This window comes from Mauremys reevesii, unplaced genomic scaffold (genome assembly GCF_016161935.1).
Source record: "Mauremys reevesii isolate NIE-2019 unplaced genomic scaffold, ASM1616193v1 Contig8, whole genome shotgun sequence".
NCBI classification, from domain to species: domain Eukaryota; kingdom Metazoa; phylum Chordata; order Testudines; family Geoemydidae; genus Mauremys; species Mauremys reevesii.
This window is the reverse complement of record NW_024100895.1, coordinates 511,784-538,748: the sequence shown is the minus strand read 5'-3', so window position 1 is coordinate 538,748 and position 26,965 is coordinate 511,784. Positions and strand designations below refer to the sequence as shown.

The 26,965-nt window shown below is 58.1% G+C and overlaps 1 protein-coding gene across 1 annotated transcript; it reads right to left on the bottom strand.

The window, feature by feature from the left end:
- Positions 1–3,538: 3,538 nt before the first annotated feature.
- LOC120394808 (class I histocompatibility antigen, F10 alpha chain-like) lies at positions 3,539–26,271 on the bottom strand. Its single transcript, XM_039518956.1, has 11 exons — positions 26,094–26,271; positions 25,702–25,956; positions 23,584–23,700; positions 23,143–23,175; positions 12,503–12,766; positions 11,484–11,759; positions 7,813–8,091; positions 7,240–7,353; positions 6,889–6,909; positions 4,336–4,344; positions 3,539–3,738 (listed from the first exon to the last, which is right to left on the bottom strand). The coding sequence occupies exons 1-11, from the start codon at positions 26,269–26,271 to the stop codon at positions 3,539–3,541; spliced, it is 1,746 nt and encodes a 581-aa protein (XP_039374890.1).
- Positions 26,272–26,965: the final 694 nt, after the last annotated feature.

Sequence of the window (26,965 nt, the reverse complement as noted above, 5' to 3'; positions counted from 1 at the left end):
TGGTTGATGGTACAATATGGCTGGTAACCATCTGTGCTGTCATGCAAAAGCAAACTCATGCTGCTGTGTAGCGCTGCTGGCCCGCCTCTGTCAGCGGCATCTAGTACACATACGGGGACATACACAAAAGGCAAAACAGTGTCCATGGTTGCCACGCTATGGCGTATGCCAGGGCAATTCTGGGAAAACCGGCTTGAAATGATTGTCTGCCGTTGCTTTCCCGGAGGAAGGAATGACTGGCGACATTTACCCAGAATCCACCGCGAAAATGATTTGTGCTCCAGCAGGCACAGGGGTCTCAACCCAGAATTCACAGAGACAGCCTAGACTCAGTTAATTGTTCGCCAAAATGTATCTTTGCAAGGAATTCACTCCCTGTTTCCCATCTCACAGCTTCCACTGTCTCCAGACCTGCCACAGCATCCCCCTCGCAGAGGCTGGCAAAGATTAGGCGGCGAAAGAAAAAGTCAAGGGACAAGATGTTCGAGGAACGTATGGGCTGCTACCTAGCAGAGGCGGACCAGCAGAGCCAGTGGAGGGAGACCGTCTCTCTGTGCCAGCGCTCACACAGCGAACGGGAGGAGAGGTGGCGTGAGGAAGACAAGCAGGCGACTGAAACGCTGCTTGGACTAGTGAGGGAGCAAACGGACACGCTCAGGCGCCTTGTGGATGTTCTGCAGGACCGCAGGAGGACAGAGACACCCTGCAGTGTATCTGCAACCGCACTCCTGCCACAAAGTCCCATACCCCCTCAACGAAAGTAATCAGGAGGAGGGGCGGCCGGGGACGTGAATACTGTCACTGCACCACAGCACAGTGCTCAAGTACCCAAAAGCTCTCATACCCTACCTTTGCCGAAGTCCTTCACTTCCACACTCACAGTAGTCCCAATCCCAGTCCCATCCCCTAACTGTGTACTTAATTAATAAAAATGCTTTGCTGTTAATTACTGTTTCCGTTATGTTTTTTCAAAGAAGACTGTGTTTGAATGGGGGGCGTGGGGAAGGGGTTGGTTAATTGCATAGGACAGTCACCTTTCCCAGGGTACAGACACGGGGGCAGGATCAGCAGCGGGTCACACACACGGTGCAGTCAGTAGGCACCCTGGTCGGTTTTTGGAGGTGGTTTCCAGGATCTGTGTGGGCGGGGGAGATGTGACTTTGCAGCGGGGGAGGGCGGTTACAGATCTTATACAGCGGTCCTTGTCCTGGACCGCTGAGTCACGCAGCTGAGGAATCTGTATCCGTCCTCCTCCACCACAAGGTCACATATCCGCCCGCACACAGAATTCCTTAAAGAGGAATGGCAGGCTCCATTGAAAGAAGCATTCCGGCACTGCGGACCGCTCTAGGAGCAGGAGCCTGTCATTCCTTGAGTTTAGAGGCGGTCTTTACATCACCGCACACCCTACCCAGCACAGCCTGCGTCCCAGTTTCAACCCTTTCACGAAAAGTCATGAATAAAGAAACCTTTGTTAAGTAATAATGGGACATGTATTTTATTTTTACACGTGTGCTGGAAGTGGGGGTAACGGGGTGAACGGGGTATGTAACCGAAGAGGAGAGTCAACAGTAACTGGGTAAAGAAACAGGGGCAGGTTCAGCTTCTCTGTAAAGAAACTGAACAGTCACAGGTCACGCTGCTTGCTGCTCGCTGGTATTTGAAGAGTTCCTTGTCGCTGTCCCAGGCGCCTGTATAGGGCTTCATGAGCAAGTGCATTAGCGGGCAGGCTAGGTCCCCGAGGATGACTATAGGCATCTGCACATCCACAACAGTTATTTCGTGGTCCGGGAAGAAACTACCTTCCTGCAGGCGTCTGAGCAGCACACAGTTCCTGAAAACACACGCATCATGAACCTTGCCCGGCCACCCGACGTTGATGTTTGTAAAACGTCCCCTATGGTCCCCCAGTGCTTGCAGCACCATTGAAAAGTGGCCCAATTTCTCAGCAGCTGACTGTGGAAGAGGTGGACGATAAAGTGCGAGGAGGAGAAAACGGCGATGATCGCAGCGGGCTCCATGCTTGCAGTGCTGTGGCGTCCGCGCTGTCACTGACCAGAAAAGTGCACGAACAGATTGCCCGCAGGCGCTTTCAAGGAGGGAGGGAGGGAGGTTGTGATTGACGGTTCAATGACGACACTTACCCAAAACCACCCTCGACACATTTCTCCCCCCAGCAGGCATTGGGGGCTCTACCCAGCATTCCAATGGGCAGCGGGGACTGCGGGAACTGTGGGATAGCTTCCCACAGTGCACCGCTTCCAAAGTCGACGCTGGCCCCGTGAATGTGGACTCCGAAATTCGAATTAGTGTATTTAGTATGGATACACAAATTCGACTTCATAAGGTCGAATCCACAAATTCGAACTAAGTTGATTCGAAATAGTCTTGTAGTGTAGACAAGGCCTAGGAAAACAAAACTTGTCTCTGAATGTTATTAACCAATGTAATTGCTGTTAGCACATCAGGAAGAAAGGCAGTGACTTTAAGACCTGTTTGTATAATAATGGAAATACTCTAGTTTCTCACTGGCTAACTGTTAAAACATCATTTCTTTGGTTTACAGCCACTGGCAGTAGCTATACAATCCCCTCCCCCACGATGGTGTTCTGTAACATTTGCCATGGCTACTGTCTCAATTCTTGCCAAGCTTTTCAACATATGCACAGAACAGAGATTAAATGAATGTAACTGCTAGCTTCAATTCATACTAGTGCTTGTAAAAACTGCTTCATCAAAGCACTTAGTTCAATTTTGCAATAAATATCAGAATCCAATAAAGACTATTAAATCTGGCTTATTGGCTACATACGTATTATATTTGGAGATGCAGTCAGCGATTATTCAACAGTGAGTTTTGGGGGGCGGCGGGCTGGTAGCAGGGGTGTGGAGGGGGTTGGGGCAGTAAGGGGACAGGGAGTGGGGCGAGTTGGGTAGGGGGTGGGGACTTGGGGGGTAGTTAGGGTGGGGGGGTCTTGGGAGTCGGTGGTCAGGGGACAAGGAGCAGGGGTGGGGTTGATGGATTGCAGGTTCTGAGGGGGGCAGTTGGGGGCAGGACGTGGGGGGGGTGTTGGATGGGGAAGACAGCTGTTTTGGGAGGCACCGCCTTCCCTACCTGGCCCCTGATACAATTTTGCACCCTGATGTGCGGGACCAGCTTTAGGAAGTGTGGGCCCGATTTGAACAGTTTTGACAGGGCCCCGGCAGGGATGACTTAAAAAAAAAACCACGTAAAAAACACGTGGGGTTTACTCACTGGGCAACGCTCCAAGTCTTCGGCGGCACTTTGGCGGCGGGTCCTTCACTCGCTCTGAGTCTTCAGCGGCTTTAGGGGTGATCCAGCCGTCCGCCAGCCCCTGGGCCTCGCCAGTGGTGCTGGTCCCTCCCCAGAAAGACGGGTTGATCCAATTCTGTGGGGACTATTGGAAGCTTAAGGCCATCACCGTGTCCAATGCCTACCCCATGCCTAGGACCGATGAGATCCTAGACAAGTTGGCGGGGGGGGCTGTTACCTCCCTTCTGTGGGTCTCACCAAGAGCTACTGGCTGGTGCCCTTGGACCCAGATGCCAGGTTGGAATCTGCCTTCATCATCCCTATAGAGCTCTTTGGGTTCCTGGTTCTCCTTTCGGCCTCAAGGAGGTGCCGGTCACCTGTCAGCGCCTGGGGGATCAGTTGCTCAGAGGGATGGAGGACTTTGCTCTGGCATATATTGACGATATCGGTGTCTTTAGCCAGACCTGGGAGGACCATGTGTCCCAGGTGAAGAGGGGGCTGGGTCGCCTCCAGGGTGCAGGACTGACCATAAAAGCAGAAAAGTGCAAGGTGGGGATGGTGGAAGTTTCATACCTGGGCCACAAGGTGGGGGGTGGCCACCTGAAGCCAGAGCCAGCCGAGGTGGAGGCGATCCAGGACTGGCCGCTCCCCAGACTAAGAAGCAGGGCCAGGCTTTCATTGGGATGGCCGGGTACTACCGGAGGTTTGTGCCCCACTTTAGCTCCCTGGCGGCTCCCCTCACGGCAAGCCAGACAAGGTGGTCTGGACTGGGCAGTGGTTGCAGGGGCCTCCGGGCTGGGCTCCCGTCCGCGCCAGTGACCGGCGCCGGCCGGGGCAGAGCCAGGAGCCTCCGGGTGATGTTGAGGAAACTGGTTGATGCTGATGGATGCAATTGGGATTCCCTCATGCCTCTGACTCTCATGTCATTAAGGGCAACTCCTGCTGCATCCACTGATAAAACACTCTTTGAGGTTATGATGGGCAGAAATATGAGATTGCCGGAACACTTGATCTGGCACACGAGTGGCACTCAATGGGAGGGAATCAAAATGGACACCTACCTGCAAAATCTGCAAGAACATTTAAATCAGGTCCATCTGCAGGTAGCCGCTAAATTGGGGAACTCCCGGCGTATTGGGGTACACATTTAGTTTATCCTTCGATGACGATGATTTTTAAAGGATTCCATGCAGTTTGCAGGCGTTTCACTCTTGTGACTGTTCCTTTTCATTTCCATTTAACTAGCTTCCTCGTGTTTGTGTCGTTCCCCTTTTTGAAGTTGTTGAGGGGGGGTTGGAGAAACACCACAGCCCCCTGCTTTAACCCACTAAGCCCCACATCCCCTGGAGTGGGGTTAGAACCCTGGAATCCTGATGTCCCCAAAGGGCAGTTCCCAAACAGGGCCAGAGGTATCCTTGTCCTGCTGAGAACTGGTCCCAGGTGCACACAGCTTTATCCCCACCCTGCTGTCTATGGGCACAATTTATCCCTGGTGTAAATTCAGGTGGCTGGTGTAGAGCAGCAGGGAATACCAGGCCAGACGGGTGTATGGGTCTGATACAGGGAGGCCAGGGACACCGGGTTAGACAGGCCAATGGGTCTGCTCCACTGTGGCGGGGATGGGACCCAGGTCACACGGGGCAGCTGGGGCAGGGCTGGAAATGGATCCAGGGCTCCGGGGTCACAATTGCCATAATGACAATTCAACTTTCCTCTTGGGCTCTGCAGGAGCCATGGGATGAAATTAACAAAGGGAGCCTCAGGTTGGGGGTCTGTGAGCTGGGATTCCCCTACCCAAGGGAAGGGCCAGGAGCCCCCAGAACCAGGGCTGACCCCCCAACACCCACCAGTCATTTAACCCACCCCCCTAGAATCCCCCCAAGGCGTGGGCACATGGTGGTTGTGAGGCAGATACACACAGACACTTGCACAGCATTCCCGCACCGCAGCTCTTTTACTGACCAGCCAAAGCCCAGGGAGGACAGAGCAGATAGAAACCACAGTCGATTGTGACCCCCGTGGGCAGGGCCCCTCTCCTCGATCTGTGATTTGGCAGCACCAGCACAACGCCAGCCTGGACCAGCACCAATATTTAAATCTCTGAAGAAATGCAGAGTTGACGCAGAAACCAGGGGAGAGCCCCAGTCGGCCATTCCCTCAGCCGCGCCAGAGGGGGACAGGTCCACGTCCGTCAGCCGCTCCTGCTGCAGACACGGGCTCAGAGCCGGCTCTGACATTGGGAGACTCAGCGGCTCAACTCTGAGCAGCTTGGGGGTGGGGGGGAGGGAGTTTGACCCACATAATCCGGGCGAAAGCCCCGACCTGAACTCAGAGCACAGAGATGCGTCCTCCTGCCAGTCACAAGCTGGGGTTCAGTTTGCCAGGCCGGCCCATCTGCCCCACAGGGGGGAGTGGGATCCCATAATCCCCCACTTGCCCCAGCCTCGGCCTGCTCGTCTGACTCTGCCGGCTCCTGCGACTGGAAAAGGGGAACTGCCCCGTGACTGGCACTGGCAGAGACGGGAGACAGGATTGTGTCAGACCCTTGGGAGGGCAGCTGAGGTGAAGCCCTGGCCAGGGGCAGCTCTAGGCATTTACGCCTGCGGGAGGTCCACCGAAGCCGCGGGACCAGCAGACCCTCCGCAGGCGTGCCGCCAAAGGCAGCCTGCCTCCTGCCCTCACGGCGACCGGCAGAGCGCCCCCAGTGGCTTGCCACCTCAAGCATGCGCTTGGCATGCTGGGGCCTGGAGCCGCCCCTGGCCCTGGCCGGAGAAGGGCCCAGTGACCGGTGACTTGGAATGAACAAGCTGCAGGAGAGACGCAAACCCTGCAATACAACAACCTAAGACCCAACACCACAGGAGAAAACTGCTCTAACAGCCACGCCAGCATCTCCCCCAGAGCAGAAGGGAGTCAGTGGACAGAGATCATGGAGACAGCAGGGTCAATGGCTCCCCCGATGCCGGGGCTCCCCGGCAGGGCTCCCCCGACGCCGGGATCCCGTCCCACGCTCTGGGTGTCTGCCCCCATGAAGAGCTGGAGGCAGAATCTTCTCTGATCTATGCTGTGGAGAGAGAAGAAAATCAGTCAGAGGTGGTTTTAGCTGTGGGGGTCCCAGCTAGGGTAGGGGGATGGGAATTCAGCTCTGGGCTCCCCCCGCAGTGTCACCTATGGACCCCAAACTGCGCTCTGCACAGAAATCCCCCAGTCCTGACAGTGGGACAATGGAGAGAGCGTTACACCCCTACGCAGCTCCAGGTACCGGCCTACATCCCGGCCCCAGAGCCAGGCTAAGGGGCCCCAGTGCATGCTGGGACACTGGCTGAGCTCTGCTCTCGGGGTGACCCGTGGATGCTGTTCCGGCTCTTTGGGGTTCCCTGGGTTTGGGTGCAGGCAGCGCGTCTGTCAGAGAATCCCGGGGAGCCGGGGAAGGGTGACGGCTGGGGACGGCCTCGCAGATTCCCACAGGCCGAGGAATTGTCAGACCCAGAGTAACCAGTGATTGGGACCCATCTCCAGTCACTGCTGGGCTCCCTTCTCCCCTGACGGGGACCCCCCCCCACGCACCCATAATGCACTGGGGCATCTGGGCCCCGTACCCAAGATTTACTCACTGGCTGCCAGAGCGTAGGGGCCTGAAACACAAGCAGAGAATGAGGGTCAGTGCAGGGGAGCAGGGTAACCCCTCCCCCGCAGAGACCCCGACCCCCCGCCCCCGGACCCAGGGCTCCCTGTGACCCCAACTACACCTAGCCCAGGCCAGCCCCACCCCAGTGCTCCCCACAGCAATGACAGAGCCCACTCTGCCCCCAGCAGGGCCAGGTTACAGTCATCAGCCCTGCCCCATGGCCCTGCCCCACCTCTCCTTGGGGGGCAGAGCTAGGAGCCATTCCCCCGTGGGCTGGCTGGGCTGCCCCACTCCCCAGACCTCCCCACATCCCGGCTCCGCGGGGACCGGCTCTCACCTGATTTTCTCCTCCACAGGATGACGCCGGCCCCTACGGCTCCAGCCAGAACCAGCACGGCCAGGACGATGGCGGCCAGGACCCCGGGGGGCAGGGGGCCCTTCTTCCCAGGGGCTGTGGGATGGAGAAGGGCCCAGGTCACCGAGGGGAGCAGCCGCTGGGGCAGCCACAGGCCTTTGCCTTGAACGTCTCCCCGAGGGCGTCTGCAGAGACCTGGCCCCAGGGGAGGGGAAAGGCTGAGCCGGGAGGGGGACGGGGATGGGGCCAGAGGGCGGGTGCTCTGCCGGGCACTGCCAGCCACACACACCACACAGCAACCAGGCCCTTCCCTCGTAACGACGTCAGCCTGTGGAACTCACTGTCACTGGATGCCACCACGGCCAGAAACTTAATGAGATTCTCTGAGGGATCGGCCATTTCTGTGGGTCACACGAATACCCAGAGCTAGACGAGTTCACACTAATGATGGGCAGGGATATTGACCTCCCTGTGGCAGGGCCGCACTCCATCTCTGTAACTCCCATGGGGCCGTGCCCCCAACCCCTGGGTCCTGCTATTCACCCCCACCCTTACCCCAGACGAGCACTGGCTCCCCCAGGCTGCTGTGCTCCACTCGACAGGCGTAGCGGTGCCCGTCCTCCTGCTGCGGGGAGATCTCCAGGGACGACTGCGTGTAGTATGAGTGAATGTCGTTGGGCAGAATCCCGCTGGAGTACTTCTCCGCCAGGATGTCTTCTCCATCCCGCACCCAGGAGACGTGGATGGGACGCGGGTAAAAGCCCCTGGCGCGGCAGGAGAGGGTGACAGAGCCGTCTGGGTCGTCTCTGCGGGAAACTGAGACCGTGGGGGGTGCTGGGGGGGAGACACAGCGTGTGAGCCACATGCCAGGGGCTGGGACCATGTAACAGACAGAAGACAAAGGCTCCACATTGTGTGGATTACTCACGTGTGTGTGTGAAACCTGATCTGCACCTGTTTACACTGATTTGTAAATGGAGCTAATTAATGTGGTGTAAATCCTCTGATCACATTGGTGGTAGCTGAACTGGGTAGTAACCAGAACAGGCCTGGGCCCGGCTCTCCTTCGCTGCGTGCGATATAACACGGCTACGTCCCGGCAGGCTTCACTGGGCCACCCAAACACGCGTGTGCGATTCAGGGGCTCAGGGCCAGATTTCCAAACACCCCTTGTGATGGAGCAGGGACTGTCTCTATGTGGGGGAGGGGAGAGCCAGGAATTTTAGGTAGGAAGCTCCTAAGGAAGCAGGTATTCAAACTGTAAGCTGAGCTAGGCTGGGGGAGGGGAGATGACACCTCTGGCCAGTGGGGAGACAAAGGAAAGGAGCTGAGGAAAGAGGAGGGGCCGGAGGTGGGTTGGCAGTTGGGAGTTGGCTGGAGAACAGAGGGGAGGCAGGGAGACTGGACTCTGATCCCCGAGGGGGCCTGGGAGGCCCCCCAAGATGGACCTATCCGGGGAGATCCGGTTATCTGTGCCTGCAAGACCTGTGGTGGACTGTGTTCCTGTCGTCTAAATAAACCTTCTGCTTTACTGGCTGGCTGAGAGTCCTGGTGAATCGGCAGGGAGACAGGGGTGCAGGGCCTGACTCCCCCACACTCCGTGACACCCCTCGGTGCCTAACCCCGGTGATTGCATGGGGAGCCGGGCGCCTCCGTTCAGAAATCCCAGCTGGCCCCTGTCTGAATCGTCAGGCGCTTAAATCCTTTTGTCACGCGGCCCCGAGTCCCTGTCCATGTCTCTGCTCTCGGCTGCTGGGGTGACAGCGCTGGCAAAAAACCCCACAAAACTAATTTTTCTTTGTATAGAGACAACATGCATCCCCCTCCCCGACCCACCTCCTTCACACTCACAAGGGGCTGGGCCTTTTCTGGACCAAACATGCCAAAAAAACCCAACTCCCAAACCAGATAGGGAAGTGTGAAAAGTCAGGACAGGGGATTGGGGGTAATAGGAGCCTATATAAGAAAAAGCCCCAAATATCGGAACTGTCCCTATAAAATCAGGACATCTGGATCTGGTCACCCTAAGCCCAGAGCTGGGATGTTTCAGCCCGAAAAGGGAAGTCTGAGGCAGCTGGAAGCTAACGGGAAAGGCCCTGCAGAACGGAGATGCCCAGGCAGCCAGAATAATCTAACAACCCGTCTGCTCTAATAACAACCCACAGCTCTCATCTAGCACTTGTCATCGGTCATTCTCAAGTGCTTTACAAAGGAGGTCATTGTCATTATCCCCATTTCACAGATGGGGAAACTGAGGCACAGAGTGTGGGAGTGACTGGCCCGAGGTCACCTTGCAGGCCAGTGACAGAGCTGGGACTAAAACTGAGGTGTCCCGAGTCCCAGCCCAGTGCACTATCCATAGGCCAGTGTTTCCTCAGTGACCGGTTGTCACGGAGTCTCCGGGCGATGCCCTGGAACTGCTCCCCACCAAGCCAGGCAGGACTCTGGGGAGCCTCCTCTCCCTCGGAGCAGCCTGTCTGCAGGGCAAGAAGCTCCCACGGCTTCACCTCCTGGGTCTCTCCTGGGAGCATTCAGCTTCCCCTGCCCCTCCGTGCGCTTCCCACAGCGAGTCCACCCCAGCGGGGTCCTGGGGAAGTCAGAGGGTCCTGCACCCCCACTTTGCAGTCAGATGTGGCTCTTAGCCAGCCAGTAACACAGAGGTTTATTCGACGACAGGAACAGGGTCTAACACAGAGCTTGTAGGTACAGAGAACCGGACCCCTCGGCCGGGTGTATTCTGGGGGGCAGTGAGCCAGACCCCCACGTCTGCACTCACTCCTCGTCCCCAGCCAGCTCCAGACTGACACCCCCCAGCCCCTCCTCTCTGGCCTTTGTCTCTTTCCCGGGCCAGGAGGTCACCTGACCTCTTTGTTCACCTTTAGCTATTCCCTTGCAGGGGGGAAGGGCCCCAGCCATTTGTTGCCAGGAGACATAGAGTGTTGGCCATCTATGCACATTGGAGACTTAAGAACTGCCATGGGGAAACTGAGGCACCCACACAGTATTCAGAGGAAACATTAAGAACATTCCCAGTTCGTCACATCTCTCCCCCCTTCGAGATCGAACTGAGCGAGGTCACTTCAGCCAGTGACCTGGGGAAGTTCGAACCCACCAACGTTCCCAGGGATGCCCCAGCATCTCTCCCATTCCTTGGTGGGGGTTACACCAGGACAGTCCAGTCTCACGCCCTCCTGTGGGTCTGTTGTGCTTGATGGCACTTGCAGGCCGCATGTGGGAAGGTTTATGCGGCCCGAACCCTTTTTCCACCCCAACACCCCTAGGGTTTAAACTGGGATTGGGTCTTTTCCCAGCGCTCCAGTTTGGAGGGCTGCAATTCGGGCTCTCTTGGTTAAGAGCCCCCATCTTGACCTTGGCCACCCTCTGACCAGGTGTCTGTCCCCAGCAGCTCAGCATCAGCCCCTTGCATGTGACACCGCCACGTTGGAGGAGAGTGGTCAGTATACACAGTAAAGCGCCGCCCAAACAGACCCAGCTGCAGCTTTCTAAGGGACGGCACCATGGCCAGGCCTTTCTTCTCTGAGGCCGCAGAGTTCTGCTCCCGGGGCAGCAGTTTCTTGCTCAGGTACCCGATGGGGTGTCTCCCCACCTCAGCATTGGCTGGCATCAGCACCGTGCCCAGCCCTGCGTCTGAGGCATCAGTGAACACTGCAAAGGGCTTGGCAAAGTCTGGGTTTACCGGATTTACCAGGCCCTGGATTAGAGCTTCCTTCAGTGAACAGAGACCCTCTGGCCCTGCTCGGTCTAGCCCACCTCTTTTGGCTTCCCCCCCTCACACAGCTCAGGGATGGGGCAGCTAGGGGGCTAACATGAGGTACAAATGCATAGGGGACACTGAGGCCCCCACACAGTATTCAGAGGAAACATTAAGAACAGTCCCACGCCTGGTCCCTGGCAGCCTCGTTGCCTGGATTTCCCTGACACAGAATATTAATATGTAAAATGTAAAGGGCTTTTTCTGTACTTGCATTTGCTATCACTGCATCCATTCAGTTATTGCTGAATGAGAAATACCCAGGACCCATTGTTCCGTTTGCTCTCTCACGCGGTCCCTGGCGGTCCAGGAAGGCAGCAAGCCGGTCCCTGGTATCAGAGAGGTTGAGAACCGCTGCACTAGGCCACACCGCCCCTCTGGACATGCCCACGTCCCATTGGAGTCACTGTGCCCCGTCGCCCCAACCCATGACAGATCCCTGCTGCTCACTCACCCTGCCGCTCCAGCACCGCTCTCCCCTGCTGCACCAGGCGCCGCAGGATCTCCAGGCACTCGGACTGCAAGAGCCACTGAACATACTGAGTCCAGGTCTTGCCCGTCTCCCAGCTCTGCTTCACGGGGACAGCCGGCTGCACGGCCGCAACCCACGTCCCCGTCTGGGCATCAAATCTCATTAAGTCCCCCCCGTCGTAGGCGTACTGGAACCTCGGGTCCACGGGGGTCTGGCCACTCAGCGCACAGCCCACGTGAGCCTGTACAGTGTGAACCCCTGTGGAGGAGGGAGAGAGCTCAGACCATGCATTGAAATCAGGGAACGGTGGGGTCAGAGGGGGCTCGGCCGGACGGTGACACCAGGGCACTGAGAGCTGGGAAATGTGTCTGTGGGGGCGTGGGGGTTAGACAGGGCTTGGCCAGACGGTGACACTAGGGCACTGAGATCCAGGAAATGTGTCTGTAGGTGGCTGGGGTTAGAGGGTTTTAACCCTTCCCAGTTCTACTCTGCCCTTTTGGAGAAGGGGTGACCAGACCTGCACGCAGTATTCAAGGTGTGGGTGCACCATGGATTTATATAGAGGGTTTATGATATTTTCTCTCTTATTTTCTGTCCCTTTCCTAATGGTTCCTGACGTTCTGTTAGCCTGAGGACAGGCTGTTTCTGCAGAATTATTTTTTGTGAAAAATTTTTTGGTTTTGCCAGAAAACACTGATTTTCTGTTGGGGAAATTGAAAGGGAAGATCCTGGGGCTGCCCGGTTCCCTGCCTGGGATTCTCCTGAGAGGGAATTTCTGAAAAGTTTCCTTCCCATGGAAACCTCCCATTTCCGACTTCCCTTCCAATCGGGAATGAAACCACTTCCGGGAATAACACATTTTCTGAGGGAAGAAAACTCCATGTTCCAGCCAGCTCTGGTTTGGGCAGCACCTGGCACAGCGAGGCCCCGATCCCCAGGGGGAGTGATTCTGAGCAGGCAGCTCTCCCGTGTCCATTAATAACGATAACTCTGACACTCACCGCCCGTCTGGTTGTGCAGCTGCATCCACCTCCTGATACCTCCTTTAGAATCCTCATCATACCCCAAGAACTCCTGGGTCTTTTTCTGGAAAAACTCAGCGCCCAGGGCCTGTTCTGCCCACGGCTGGGTGGGTCTGACCTTTCGCGTGTCACTGCTGTAGTACAGGACCTGAACGTCATCCAGCCGGGTGATCATGAAGTAGTGATGGGTCCTGTCTTCTTCGTGTGTGATGATTGTGACTAGCACGGACAGGCTGTGGTGTCCTAAAACAACAGGAGCGAGGTTGAGTTAACCAGCAGCTTCCTCCCTTGCTCAGGGGACACCAGGGTCACTCAGTGGGGACCAGCAGAGACCTCCCAGCCCCAGCCACGTCCCCCTGCCCTCAGCCCCATCCTGGGCAAGGGACAAGCTGGGATCTGTCAGTGACTCACACTGCGCGGAGCCGAGGGGGACTCAGGAAGGACGATCTCTCAGCCTGAGCCTCTGAAAGCCGGCGGCTTGTTTGGTGGAAGGGGCAGACATTGGTGGGGAGGGTAGCTCCCCCCAAACAACTGCCCCCCCCCCGTCAAATGCCCTCAGGCTGGGAGGGGTGGATGTGCCAAGTGCTTACAGCGGAATCTGGGGTGTTTGTGGCATGTGTGCATTTCTGGAGTGTTTGGCATGGGCGCCAACTTATATGGGCTCTTGGAGCTAAAGCCCCAGGAATATTCATAATCAGGGGCTCTGCTCCACCAATATTTGGAGCTAGATTTTTCCCCCTCCCCGGAGCTTCCCTGCCTGAATGTAAAGAGAGCGCACAATCTCTCTCCTTTGCTGCTGCTGCCGTAGCCTAAGGGCTGCAACATTAGCATAAGAGGAATGTGCTAACTGCTGCTGAAGCACTCAGGAGGGGGAGGGGAGTGGAGGGGGCCTCCCCTCTCCTGCCCCTACCTGGAGGAGACACAAACGGGCCAGGAGACAGACATCATTTACCTTAGCAGCTGCTGGGGCTTCCGTGAGTGTTTGACCCTATGATTTTTTATTATGTTTGAGAGTTTGACCCTATGATTCCCCCCCTGCCCCAGCCCCAGTCCCAGCCCCTACTCCTACCCACAGTGAGGCACAGCAGGCTGCACAGGGGAGGCAGGAAGCCACATGTGAAGGCAATGCCCCCTCCCCCAGCACCCACCAACCCACCCGCCACAGGAGGGATGGGAGAGGGAGGCTTCCTAGACCTGAGCAGCTGGGGCTTGGGTGAATTGTATGATACCCTGCTCCCCCACCCCATAGCCAGCCACCACCCTGCCTACCCCACTTCTGCCCCATGCTGGGCAAGGGGCAGCCCCATCCCCCATCCACAGTGAAGTTATGGTGAGGGGCAGCAACATGGAAGGCCACCTGTGCCCCCCCCCCAGTACCCATCATAGGGGAGGGGAGTGAGCTTTCTGGACCTGAGAGGGGTTCTAGGAGCATGTGCAGAGTGTGTGTGCCGTGGGGGGCAGGAGGGGTCCCTCCCCTGGAGCTTGCTGCTGCCAGTGGTGGTGATGGGGTGTCCTCTCTGGCCCTAGCCCTGGGGCAGCCTGTCTGCATCCCAAGTTCCTCATCCTCAGCCCTGCCTCACCCCAAAGCCTGCACCCCCAGCACCGAGCACGCTCCTGCACTGTGAACCCCTCATCCCCAGCCTCACCCCAGAACCCTCACCTGAGGGGAAAAACATGCAACTTAAATTTGGTGGTCAGTTTGGAGTATCATTGTATTTAGCACAATATTTGATTATTTTACACCCTTCAAAGTATGTAACTGGTCGTATACAGGTGTTTTCTCTGAATACTGTCTGTGTGCCTCAGTTTCCCCAATGCATTTCTTAAGGCTCTAGATGGTGGGATAAGGGGGTGTGATTGTTGTAAAGCCCTAGAGGGCCAGTGTGATGCTGTCTGCACAGAGAATGGCTGCAACCCTGCCTCCAGGCAACTGATGGTCTGGGCCACTCTCCTGCAAGGTGCCAACTGAAGGTGTTGGAGAACAAGGAGATCAGGTGGCCTCCTAATGCTTGGAAAAGAGACAAAGGCCAGAGGAGGGAGTGTCAGTGCCTGTGCAGACTTCCGGGAAGCACATGGTGTGGAAGGGGATGCTGGGATGCTTTGGAACAACTCCATACAAAGCCAGTCAGGACTCTGGGGGAGCCTCCTCTCTGAGCATACTGTCTCCAGGGCAAGAAGCTTACACCTTCCTGGGTCTGACCTCGGAGCATTCAGCATGCCCTTCCACACTGTGCACTTTCCGCAGCGAGTCTGCCCAGGCAGGTCCTGGGGCAACCAGAGGTCCCTGCACCCCAACTCCGCAGTCAGATGTGACTCTCAGCCAGACAGTAAAACAGAAGGTTTATTAGATGACAGGGATACAGTCTAAAACAGAGCTTGTAGGTACAGAAAACAGGACCCCTCAGTCAGGTCCATCTTGGGGGGTGGGGAGCCCAGACCCAAGTTCTGGGCCTCTCCCGATTTCCCCAGCCAGCTCCAAACTGACACTCCCTCATCTGGCCTTTGTGTCTCTTCCGGACAAGGAGGCCACCTGATCTCTTTGTCCCCAACACCGTCAGTTGGCACTTTGCAGGGGAAACTGAGGCACCCACACAGTATTCAGAGAAAACATTAAGAACATTCCCACTTTGTCACAACAGGTGCAACAAAATTTAATACCGTATATTAGGTATTAATAGGCAAGTGCTGCTTCTGACTTTCCACTTTTAATTGACCCTTGTAATCTTGTGGTGCTGACGCATTGTAGCTTCATTTTATATCAGTTTACAGGGTGAGAGCGCGGGGGGGGGCACCATTTTGGGCCCCATCAAAAATTATACGAACCTGCCGCCTATGGTGTTTGGTCAGAATGTGGAGTGTGTGCGTGTGATGTATGTGTGTGGTCTGCGTGTGTATACACGCAGCAAAGAGTCCTGTGGCACCTTATAGACTAACAGACGTTTTGCAGCATGAGCTTTCGTGGGTGAATACCCACTTCTTCGGATGCATCCGACGAAGTGAGCATTCACCCATGAGTGGGTATTCACCCACGAAAGCTCATGCTCCAAAATGTCTGTTAGTCTATAAGGTGCCACAGATCCAGACTAACACGGCTACCCCTCTGATACAGCCCTTCAAGCCGTGGGTGTAAACTGCTCCAGTCACCTGCCCCCCGTCCATCATTCATGGAATGTGTCCCTTCCCCTCCCCCTCCCCCCGTTACTGGTAATCGGCATTAACCCGGCTATCGGTGCTGCTGGCGGCAGTGCTGCCTTCAGAGCTGGGCAGCCGGAGAGCGGCTGGCTGGGGCGTTGGTGTTCAAGGCGGATCCCAGTTTGTTCAGCGCCCCCGACCCCCCGAGAACCTCTTACGCCCCCAGAAGGCCGCACCCCCCAGTTTGCCCCCCCACGCGTGTCCGAGGGGGCTGCCCGGCCTGTTCCGGGGACACCCCCCGCTGGGGTCCCCCAGCCCCCCCAGCCCCCCGTACTCACCGCCCGCCGCGGCTGGAGCCAGGAGCGCCCCGCAGAGCGCCAGGAGCAGCCCCCAGGCCATGGGGTCTAGGCGGGGGGGGCAATAGGCGCCGCTATGAGACAAAGCCCCGAATATCCGGACGTGGGGTCACACCCCCCCCCCCCCCGCGGTGTACCTGGCCCGAACTCGCACCAGCGCTGTCACCAGCGCGGTCCCCGCACATTCACGTTCCGCAGAGTCACTGCTGCCCGGGCCCGTCCAATCAGGACGCAGCCCGAGGCTGCTCGTCATCGGTATCCGGACAGACTGGCCTGGGCCCGGGGGTGCGAAGGGCTGAGGGGGGCGGGGGCTGCAGGGCCTGGCGGAGCCCGGGGGGCTGGGCCCGCTCTGGGGCAGGGCATCGGGTACCATGGGGCAGGGGCACAGAGGGGCCGGGAGCGACTCCCGGCTGGGAAGGAGAAGGAGGTTTCGGACCCTCCGAGGGGCGAGGCCGGAGCAGCCCCATAGGAGCTGGGGGGGGGGGGCACGAACCATCCCTCCATTGCCCGAGCGACTGGACCGCGGGACTGGCTGGCGGGCGATGGGGGTGGTGGGTCCAGGCTCTGGGGCTCGTGTCCCGGTTACAGCTCATGTTTCCAACGCTCATGCTTCAGGGCCTCAGCCAGCCACGGGCAGGGGTCAGGAAGGAATCCCCCCCGCAACACAATAATGTGTTGGGGGGGTTGTGTTTTATCTCCTCCCTCTGCAGTGTCAGGGCCGGCCCGGCTGGAGATGGGACGGGGGAGGGGTCGGGCGCTGAGGGGGCACCCAGCATTATCTCACCCGCGCTGTAATTAAAAAAATAAAAACATTAAAAAACCCAGTGACCCTCTGGAGCAACACAAGGAGTGAGGTGAACAAAGAACCAATGTTAAAAGCACCGAGCCTTAAGACGGCTCTGTGTAATCAAACTGTCACTTTAATACGGGTACATAAAACCTCTGTAGGCACAAAATAACCCAGTTACACCTTATGTAAAAATTAATATGGCTAAAATAATGTTATAAAAGTTAAACTATGGAAGGAAGGTGCATTTTCCCAGGACATGTGCAGTGTATATTTGAGAGGGGGTAAAAGAAATGCAAACACAACAGCTACTTAATTAAAATCCTATTAGGGCTCCAGAAGGAGCTGCACTAGGCTGGGTTTTCTTTTTCAGATCTCGCTGTGTTTTAAAAGCAGGAGTTGAAAGTGAAAAGGGATCAGAACTCGGGTGGAAGTTGATTGTGGCCCTTTTAAGACAGAGTCTCTGAGCTGCTGATGGCTTTGGATCCAAAAGCGTCTGTGTCAATGCAAATTACCTGATAAAAAACAAAACAAAACTGCCCATAAATGGCAGCACAAAGGAGCCGCACATAAAGGACAGACCTGGTCAGCAAACAAACTACCTGAAACCAAAAGGCTCAAATTCTGACCCTCCACAAAAAGGTAAAGCTAAAAAGATCCAGTAGAAGTTTTGTTAAATCCACTATTAGCACAAATAAAAATTGGTATAAATTAAACTCAGCAAAATGTGTCTAAATTGGAACCTAAATGTTCATCCAACTCCCTTCCTATTATAACCGCCTAAATAAAAACACATCAACACCCCAATGGCCGAGCAAAACAAACTGTAGTAAACACCATATTAAAAAATGGTTTTAAAACAAAAATGATAAATACTATAAACCTAAAGGTAAATAAAAATAAGTGAAGTTCCTTGTCACAACTGCAAAATAGTCTCATTCACAAGCAGGCAGATACTACTATAAACTGGGTACAAATCAGTCTAAAAACCTAAAAACAACATAAAATATGTGGTGGTAGCTCAACACCACCTGTATAAACCACAAATAAAGTTAAAAAATAAAACTGCCTTAGCCACAGGCTGTACTGAGCTGCAAATTCTTAGTTTAGCATCACTGGAACACAAAATGTTTTGGGTGATATCTGGGAATGTTCAGGTATTAACGCATCGTTTAAAACAACAAAAAAGGTCCTTGTTCAATACCTACAAACATAAACGAATGCAATATATTTCCATCATGATTAAGCCTAATTTGTTATTAGGTAAAATTATTGTTAAAATTGCTCACCCACAGTATAAAAACAAAACCATTAAAATTGAGCCCACTCCCAAAATTGACCATGGGATCTTTTTGGCTACCCCAGGTTATGGGCCAGTGGGCTGGAAAAGAGGAGAAATTATTGGACACCCGAGGGTGTACGGCGTGGAGCCCTCAGAAATGGGTGTGCTTGTCCCTACCCAAAACCATGGAGCAAGAATACCTCATTGGGAACATATGTGTGGGACACATTAGAAAATGCAACGCGTGTTTTGTACAACGGACAATGTGTGTATGTGTTACATCCTGGGATAATGCCAGTATCAGCACCCCCCAGTGGATGAATGTAGATGCAATGCCAATGTGTTATATACTAGCAATCACACGTACTATTTACCAAAAATTTAAAAAAGCACAGAGCATTGTAACCGCTACTCTGGTTAATTTCTCTGTTACTCTTGGCCTGGATTGGCACAATCTAACTAATCACTTATTGTCAAAACCCAAGGTGACTCCGTTTTTACAACAAACACCAAAAAATATAAAAAAGCCTCATTCAAACATGACGTGCAAATGGAGACGTGCTAAAAATTGCTAGGTTTAAAACACAACGGACAGCCTATCACGGGTACGACCTTTTCACAGGCTGGTCCCCGACCTCTAAGAGCAGATTGCCTGTTAGGTTTCACCCATTACTAGTTGTGTTAATAGGGTCCTGTGTTTGCTTGCTAGGAATATGTCGTATGTGGTGTTGGACAAAAGGAACGTTTGTTAAATTACAACCACAAGCTCAAATAGCCTCTCAGTATATTGCTATGAAACAGTTGTATAAAATATGACCCACTCGAGAATTGTTCTTGAGGGATTAAAATGGGGACATGTAGTCTTAGGATTTTATGTTTGTATAATTTACAATAAAAAATAATAATGCAGCATGTATTAAATGTATTGGTGTAGGATTTAACCATATCCTGCCAGCCACCCTTTTTCAATAGCAGATAGGAATGGGCTGAATGGGCCATTGGTAGAAACGCATCAGCCGGAATCTGTGTCTGGGCTGATTGTTTTTCTCTTGCGTTGCAACTTGATGTTCCTGTTCAAAATGCCCTGTGTAAATTAATCCTGTGTTGTGTGTAAATAAAATATGTATTAAAAAATAAGCGTAAAGGCCATCACCAAACCACACGTTCTAAACAAACCCCAAACAAACGCAAAGGCACCAAAAAATTACAACACGCCGCTATCACAATGTCAAAAAAAAGCAAATTCACAACTCTAAAAATAAAACAGGCACCTATCACTGGGGACAAACAGCTATAACCAAAGCCAGCCTGGGGTAACGCCCGAAAAAAACTTAATAACAAAATAAAAAATTTAAAAAAAACCATTTAAGAAAACAAGCACTCGTCAAAGGACAGTTACTTACAGCATGATGGTGCAGAACTCGCTGGTCCCAGTGAAGGAAAATCATTGTATAACCAGGGGGCCTTGCCATGAAACGTTGGGTTCGTCCTGCCAAGACTTCCCCGGAGCATCGTGTCTCGACCGACGGGTCCCGGCTCCTCCCTACCCACAATCCCAGCTGGGCACTAGATTGGTCCGGCCTCTGGCCTGGTCACTGTAACATCGACTGGCGGAACAGTGCGTGTGCGTGCGCGCTGCCTCCAGCCCGGAGCTGCCAGCTGAGCTGCAGGGTCTCTCACAAATACACCCCACCTCGTTGTGAGCTGCCCCCGCACAGCCGAGCCAATGCACCAGCAGCTCTTTGGGAGTTTTGCAGAAACCAGACCAGGCCCTGCCCCAGACACATCCCGGGGGTTCTAGGGAGCGATGTCCAGAGGCCAGGGAGACAGACAGAGCAGGGTCCCACCTAACACAACACTCAGCACTCGTGTGATTGTTCAGCCACCGCCCCCGGCCTGTCGCCTGCTTGGAGGTTTTCTCGTAGTGCAGCAAATCCCGGGTCTTTTCCTGGCAATACGCCCGGCCCCAGCCTCTGCCATCCAGGCCCCGACGGGTGGGTTCTCAGAGCTGGCGGGAAAGGGCCACTAACCGTCCACGGCAGGGGGAAGCACAGGTGTAATGAGGGTGTTGTCAATGGCAGGTGTCATGCCAGAAACTGCTCAAGTGAGGGCAGGGAGAAGGGCAGTGGCTTCAGCAGATGTTACTGAGCATGCTCAGTGCACCCTGCACAGCACATTCCCACAGGGAGCAGTTTCCCACACTACCCTGGCAGGTCCCAGGAGGTCCCCCAACCCCCGGGTCACTCCCTGCCCCCCCCAGCCGATTGCACCCAGGCTGGTCGCTAGCCGGGGCCACTGCTGGCCAGGCCCGGTGCCCCTGGCTGGAACCCGAGCTGCTGGAGTCAGGGTGCAGCCACTGCTGGGGGGGCAGAAGGGACCAGCCCAGGGAGAGGAGGGATGGGCGGATTCAGGGCTGGGCTCCCCCAGTGCACAACCCCAGCCCCACACTGCTCTGCTCAGGGGAACCCCAACACCCCCCATGGCACACAGGACGCGTCTCCCTGGGGTGCAGGGCTCTGGCTCAGCATGGGGGGGTCCCTCAGATTCCAGGGAAGGATGGGGGCTCACAGGGGGCTGGGGTGGAAGGAGAGTCATTCAGGCTCAGGGACCCCACCATGACAGGCTGCCCCTTGCATCTCCCCCACACCCTGTCACTCACCCCAGGCACCTCCTGTCCCCAGCAGCCCTGTGCCCCCTGCGCTGTGGCTGAGCCTTGGCGGGGGTGGGGGGTATTGGAGAACGCAGGGAACCGACGTGAGCTGACAGCAGAGCAGAGATGCTGCCCCCATCACCCACTATGTGCCAGCAGGGGATGGGGGCAGCTGGGGGGCTCAGGGCAGGGGGGGCTGGGGGGCCACCAGGACCCAGCATGTACCCAGGGCTCTGAACCAGGCCATAGACCCCACCCTGTGCCCGGGCCGAGATTCGCCCATGGCAGGTGCAGGGTTAAACACCCAGGAGATCGGCGCCCTCACCCGCCCAGCACCCGCGACTGGGCACCACGGGAGTGGAGATCGCTGCTGGGCCGGAGGGCTGAGAGCAATTCGTAACCGGGGTGAGAGGGGTCAGGATGGGGCCCCCGTGCCTGCGAGGCAGCCAGGGCCAGGGGCCATCGCAGGCAGATCCCAAGGGGTCCAGCCGGCCCAGTATTCCCCCGCCCTCATCAGCCCCATCCCGCCTGCATCAGACCCACAGCCTCATCCAGACCAGCAGACCCCTGCCCCCAGCTCTGGGGGAGGGGAGTGGGGGCTGGTGGTTAGAGCAGGGGGGGGCTGGGAGCCAGGACTCCTGGGTTCTCTCCCAGACTGGGAGGGGAGCAGGGGCTGGTGGGTTAGAGCAGGGGGGGCTGGGAGTCAGGACTCCTAGGTTCTCTCCCTGGCTCTGGGAGGGGAGTGGGGTGCAGGGGGTTAGCTCTGGGGCAGCAGGGATGGAGGGGGCAGGGTGCCCCGGTGGCCAGCTAAGCCCCTTGGTCAGAACTCCCGCAGCATCCTCCTTCCCCATGGGGGTGGGCAGCACTGGGGCAGGGGTAACTACCTATTTCCCACACTGCTTCTGGGCGTTAACTGCAGCTTTACCGTGACTCCCAGAGCCCCGCAGGCTGGGACAGCAGAGCAGAGACCTGCTGTAATGACCGAGGCTGCTCAGTACCGGAGCCCCCCGAGCCCTGGGGTGGTGGCACCGTGACCAGCCCCAGGGGTCCCAGTAACACTCAGACACACGGCTCGGGGGAGGGGTATTTACTGGGGCCGGCGGCAAAGGGTGGGGGGCAGATCCACCCAGCCCAGAGGCAGCTGCAGCTCCAGGGGACCAATAGCGGCTCCGGTTCGGGGCCCTGGGGTGGCCCAGTGGAGACTCCGGGCCCGTCAGCCACTCCAGTCCAGCCAATCGGTGTCTGTGGGTTTCTGGGCCCGGCTCGGGGAGTCTCTCTCCTGGGGCCCCCGGCTCCGGGTCTCTGCTGCTCCCTGAGTCCCCCGCAGACCTGCCCCGGCTGGGACCCCCGGCAGCCTGTTCCCCGCGCGGCCCTGGCACCGTCCCTGGGCTTCGCTCCAGCTGCCCCGCGGCTCCCGGCTGCTGCGTCTGGGGAGGAGCCGTGCACACGGTGCCACGCATGGGGTCTCTGCTGCGGGTGACTCCTGGCAGTCAGGGGCTGTGGGTGGTGGGTCATAGAGTCACAGATCCCAAGGCCAAAAGGGACCACTGCGATCAGCGGGTCTGATCCCCTGCACAGCAGGGGCCGGAGACCTGCCCCGATAATCCCAGAGCAGATCCTGGAGAAAACCAGCCAATTGTGAGTTAAACACGCGAGGCTGGAGAATCCACCAGGACCTTGGGAAATAGCTCCCGGGGTTCATTCCCCTCACTGGTAAAACCTGGTGCCTCATCTCCAGCCCGGCTGAGCAGCACCCGGCGTCTCACACCGGCGGGGTGCGACATGGGCCAGCAGGGGCTGTGGGTGGGGGGTCACCGGGCGCCCGGCCCATCACACAGGCGTGATCTGACGCTGGCTGGCGGGGTCCAGGCTGGCAGGGGTTGTGGGTGGTGGGTCACCGGGTGCCCGGCCCATCACACCGGTGGGGTCTGACGCAGGCCAGAGGGTCCAGGCTGGCAGGGGCTGTGGGTGGGGGGTCACCAGGCGCCCGGCCCGTCACACAGGCGGGGTCTGACACGGGCCAGTGGGGTCCAGGCCGGGATCCTCTCCTGGGGAGGCAGAGGAAGGTTTATTCCGTGTTCCCGATTTCACGGTGTGACCCCCCCCTTCTCCTCCCCCCACCCTTGGGGTTTCCCAGGTCCCAGAGCCCCAGACCGACTCTCTGGGGGCCCTGCCCAATGGACGGCAGCTGACCCTGAACCCAGCCCGAGGACTGTCGTCGGGTGGGCACAGAACGACGTGCCCCCCCGCCGGGCACTATGGAGGCGGCTGCCTGGGGTGGGTGACCTGGATCAGCAGCCCAGGGGCAGGGCCCAGCCAGCGAACCCCCACACCCCCCGTATACCCACAATGCACTGGGGCGGGCAGTCCTGGGGTGGGAGGGTCTGGCCCTGTGTCCCCAGGGTCACTCACCGGCAGTCGGGGCGAAGCTGCTTCTGCCAGAGTCTGATACGAAGCAGAGAGCGTGAGCATGTCACTACCAGGCACTGGGGGGGGGGGGTGCTGAACTGGTTGGGGGGCCCCCATCCCTCCAGCAATCCCTGCCCTACCTGAACCCCCTTCCTAGTGACCCCATCTGCACCCCCCAGCCAGCTAAGGACATCCCACCCCACAGCAATCCTGACCCCACCTACCCCAGCCCAGCTCCTCACCCACCTCTGCCAAGGCAGGAACCCGCCCCACCCCACCCCATTGCCCCCTGCCATGGGGCTACCTACCCCACCCCACCCCACGGCCCCGCGCCCCGGCACCGCCCCACCCTCCCAGAGGAGACTGTCGCCCTCTCCGTGCCCCTCCCCAGCCCCTGCCCCCAGCCCCGCCTGACGGGGATCCCCCCCCAGTCGCTCCCTTTACCCGAGCGCTTTCTCCTCCACACCACGACTCCAGCCAGCGCGGCGCCGGCCCCAGTCAGTGCAGCGAGGCCGAGGGCAGCCAGGATCCCGGGGGCCAGGCCCCCCATCTCCCCGGGCGCTGCGGGGATGAGGAGAGAGGGTCACTGGGGTGAATGGGGGATTTACCGGGCGTCTGACTCAGGGCCCTCCCCGCTCGGTGTCGCTGCCCATGGGGGCCAAGTTACCCCCTGCCCCGGCCAGGGAACGGGTGACGCTGGGACCAGCCGGCTTGGCCTGGGATCCCCACCCGGGGCTGGCAGGGCCCTGAGCTGGCACCGCGAGAGCCAGGATGGGCCGTTAGCCCGGGGCAGCCCCGGCTTGTCCCTAAAGCAGGGAACCTCCCTGCAGAGTCTGATTCCAGCCGCCCCCCCGCACACAGCGACCACAGGAGCTGGGGGCTGAACTCACAGGCCCCGTCGGGGCGAGCTGGGCCGTGGGGCTGCCCCAGAGGGCTTGGGGGTCAGCCCAGCATCGGGGTCACTGGGGACAGGCCGGGGAGAGCCCAGCTGGGAACCCAGGACAGTTCCTGAGGGCTGGATTGGACCCAGTCCCTGCTGCTCCTGTCGTGTGTGTTACAGGGACACCGGGAGAGCCCCTCGGCCGTGGGACGGGTTCCTGCTCCCGCTGCTGAAGGGCGCCGACGGGAACCGCTCAGACCGTTTCATCCTACAGTGTCACGTCTGTGAAACGGGGCCGGGCAACGGGTCGGTTTTAACCAACATCCCCTTTGGGAAAAGCTGTGAAATGGTGAGAACGTCCTGTGTCAGCGTGTTCGACGTGAAATCCCTTCTCAGTGCAAAGCGACTTTTCAGTGAGAAAAGTCAGTTAATTTACAGGAAATAAAGGTCGAACTGAAACCAAACATTTCCCATGTCTCAAGTCAGTGTTTTCATTGACGCGAAGAGAAACAGCCTTCGGATTTTCAGTTTGTGGAAGTTTGAGATTCCAGCTTTTCACCCTGCGGCGGGATGGGAGCGTGTTTGGAAATCTCAGAGCTTTTCCCAGGCTGGGAGAAGTTTCTCGCTCGGCTCTCGTCCGACCCCAGAGAGGAGCAGCCGTGGGGACAGAGGAGAGATTGAGACAGACCCTTTCTACGCCACGTGTGGAATACGAGAGAGATTCCCTCAAAGCACCGGGAACCTTAAACATGCCTCATCAAACAGCGACAGAAAACCGGCCCCTGATCGATGGAGATGGACAGAGCCGGCCCCGCGCTGCAGAGCCCTGCCCCAGCTCAGGAATGGACACGGGGATCGGGCCCCAAACACAGCATGGGCGGAGAAGGGGGGTCGTACGTGCCCCTGACAGACACCGTGGGGCTCCGGCTCCTCCTCACACCTGGCAGCTCCCGGCCGGTGGGTCCAGGCAGCGAAGTGTCCGTGGGGTGAAGGGGCCGAGCCCGGACTGGTAACGGTATCGAACCCAATGGGAGTTGGGCCCCTAAATCCTACAGCACCGAGCCCCGGAGCCCCAGCTGTGCTGGCCATGGGCAGCGGGACCCAGCCAGCGCCCGGCAGAGCCTCCTGCAGCTTCCCTCCCGCCTGGCTAACCACGTAACGCCAAGCTCCAGTGTCGACCAGGCCAGAGGCAAAATCCTCCCCCCGGGGGTAACGTGGGACAGGTACCCACCAAGCCCTGCCAGTGGGGCTGAGCTCGGAGAGCTCGGGGTGAAAGGCTCCTGTTCATTGGGAACGAGCCGTCCCAGCCCCCGCAGCCCGCGGCGCCAAGCCGGAGAGCGCTGGACCCTGCTTGCTGCAGGCTGGTCGCGGGGTACAGACCGGTGCGGTCTGGGGCAGGCCCCTTTCGGGTGTGGGGGGACGTGTCTCATTCCCTTAGCTGGGAGCAAACCCGGCTGGTGTCCGAGACCCCAAGAGGCCCAGCTGTCAGACGCCTCCAATGGGGTTATGGGGGTGGGCACAGTGTGGGGGCCGTGGGGTCACCTGGCTCCTGCTGCCACGTCCGTGGGCATCAATCCGGTCCCCGCCCCAGGCAGGGGATGCAGCCGGACGTGCTCAGCAATGGCTCACGCTGGAGATCCACTCAGGGACGGTGCCAGAGGGGGCCCCGAGAGAGCCATTACCCGGAGTCGCCAGCGCCTCCTGCAGGCCGCAGTGCTGCACGCGGCAGGAGTAGCTGTGCCCGGCCCCGGCCTGCTGCGGGATCCCCACGGATGTCTGGAGCTGGGACGCATCACCGATGGGGGGCGCCGGGGTCTCCTTCCCGTCCCGCACCCAGGAGACGTGGACGGGCCGTGGGTCAAAGCCCCTGGCGCGGCAGGAGAGGGTGGCGGAGCCATCGGGGGCGTCTCTGCGGGAAACCGAGACCTCGGGCAGGGCTGCGGGGGAGAGAAAAGGAGACACCCGACGTTTGTTCTGCTCTGAACGTTAAGTTCTCGCTGTTGGGTCTGGATCGAGGGGGAAGCGCAGCCTCCAGCCCCCCGTTTCCGTGGTTACAGGACAGGGACGTATTTACGCTGATGTCTGGCTGCCTCCTCGTTGAGTCGACCAGCCTGCAAAGGGGGCAACGGACGCAGCTCCGCTCCCAGACCCCGAGCGAGATTCAGCCCTGCAGCCCCGGGCTGCCCCACTCCCCCGGGGCCCTCGCGGCCCGGCTGCCCCCAAAACCGGCGCTCGGGCCGTGACCGCCCCATGGTTGTAGCACCATGAGCTGCGCTGCCAGCCCTGCGGAGCGGAAGCAGAGAAAGGGAACCTCACAGCTGCTCACACCGCCCCGGGCGCTGCCCGGACAGGAGCGTTACTGCGAGTTACACGTGGTACAAGCATCGACTCCATCAGCGCGTCGGTCAGGGATCTTCACCGTGTTACTCCCCCAGGGGACCGATCGCCCGAGGAGAAGAGGCACCTTCGGCCTGGCCTGGCTCTGAGACGCCCCGCGGGAGCGAGGGGCTTCCCGGACGGCTTAGCCCTCGGTTATCCCCCCAAGGGGGGGCGGCGGTGGGAGCCCCGTCTCAGGACATCCACGCTAGGGGCTCCCGGGGCTGCTTTTCGAAGGGCACAACTCACACGGTGCACGGCGCTGCCGGGTGCAGACCGGGACACACAGACAGCGCTGCCGAGCGCCCGCTCCTGGGGGGCACTGCCCCACAGGGGACATCCTGCCCTCCCCGGGTTCCACCATTCGCCCCCCTTACCCGTGGTGGGTGCCGGCTCCCCCAGGCTGCTGTGCGCCACCCGGCAGGCGTAGCTGTGGCCCCACCGCGGGGGGATCTCCAGGGACTGCCGGATCTGGTAGGTGCCGTCGGCGTGGGGCAGGATCCCGCTGGCGTTCGTGGGCGGCAGGATCTCCGCCCCATCCCGCACCCAGGAGACGCGGATGGGACGCGG

Bases quoted from the DNA above. Each gene is read 5' to 3' on its own strand.
- LOC120394808 (XM_039518956.1), bottom strand. From the start codon at position 26,271: ATGGGGCGGTCACGGCCCGAGCGCCGGTTTTGGGGGCAGCCGGGCCGC. The intron at 25,957-26,093 runs GTAAATACGTCC...TCTCCCCCGCAG, and splicing joins GGAGGCAGCCAGACATCAGC to CCCTGCCCGAGGTCTCGGTT. The intron at 6,910-7,239 runs GTGAGAGCCGGT...CTTGTGTTTCAG, and splicing joins CCTGTGGAGGAGAAAATCAG to GCCCCTACGCTCTGGCAGCC.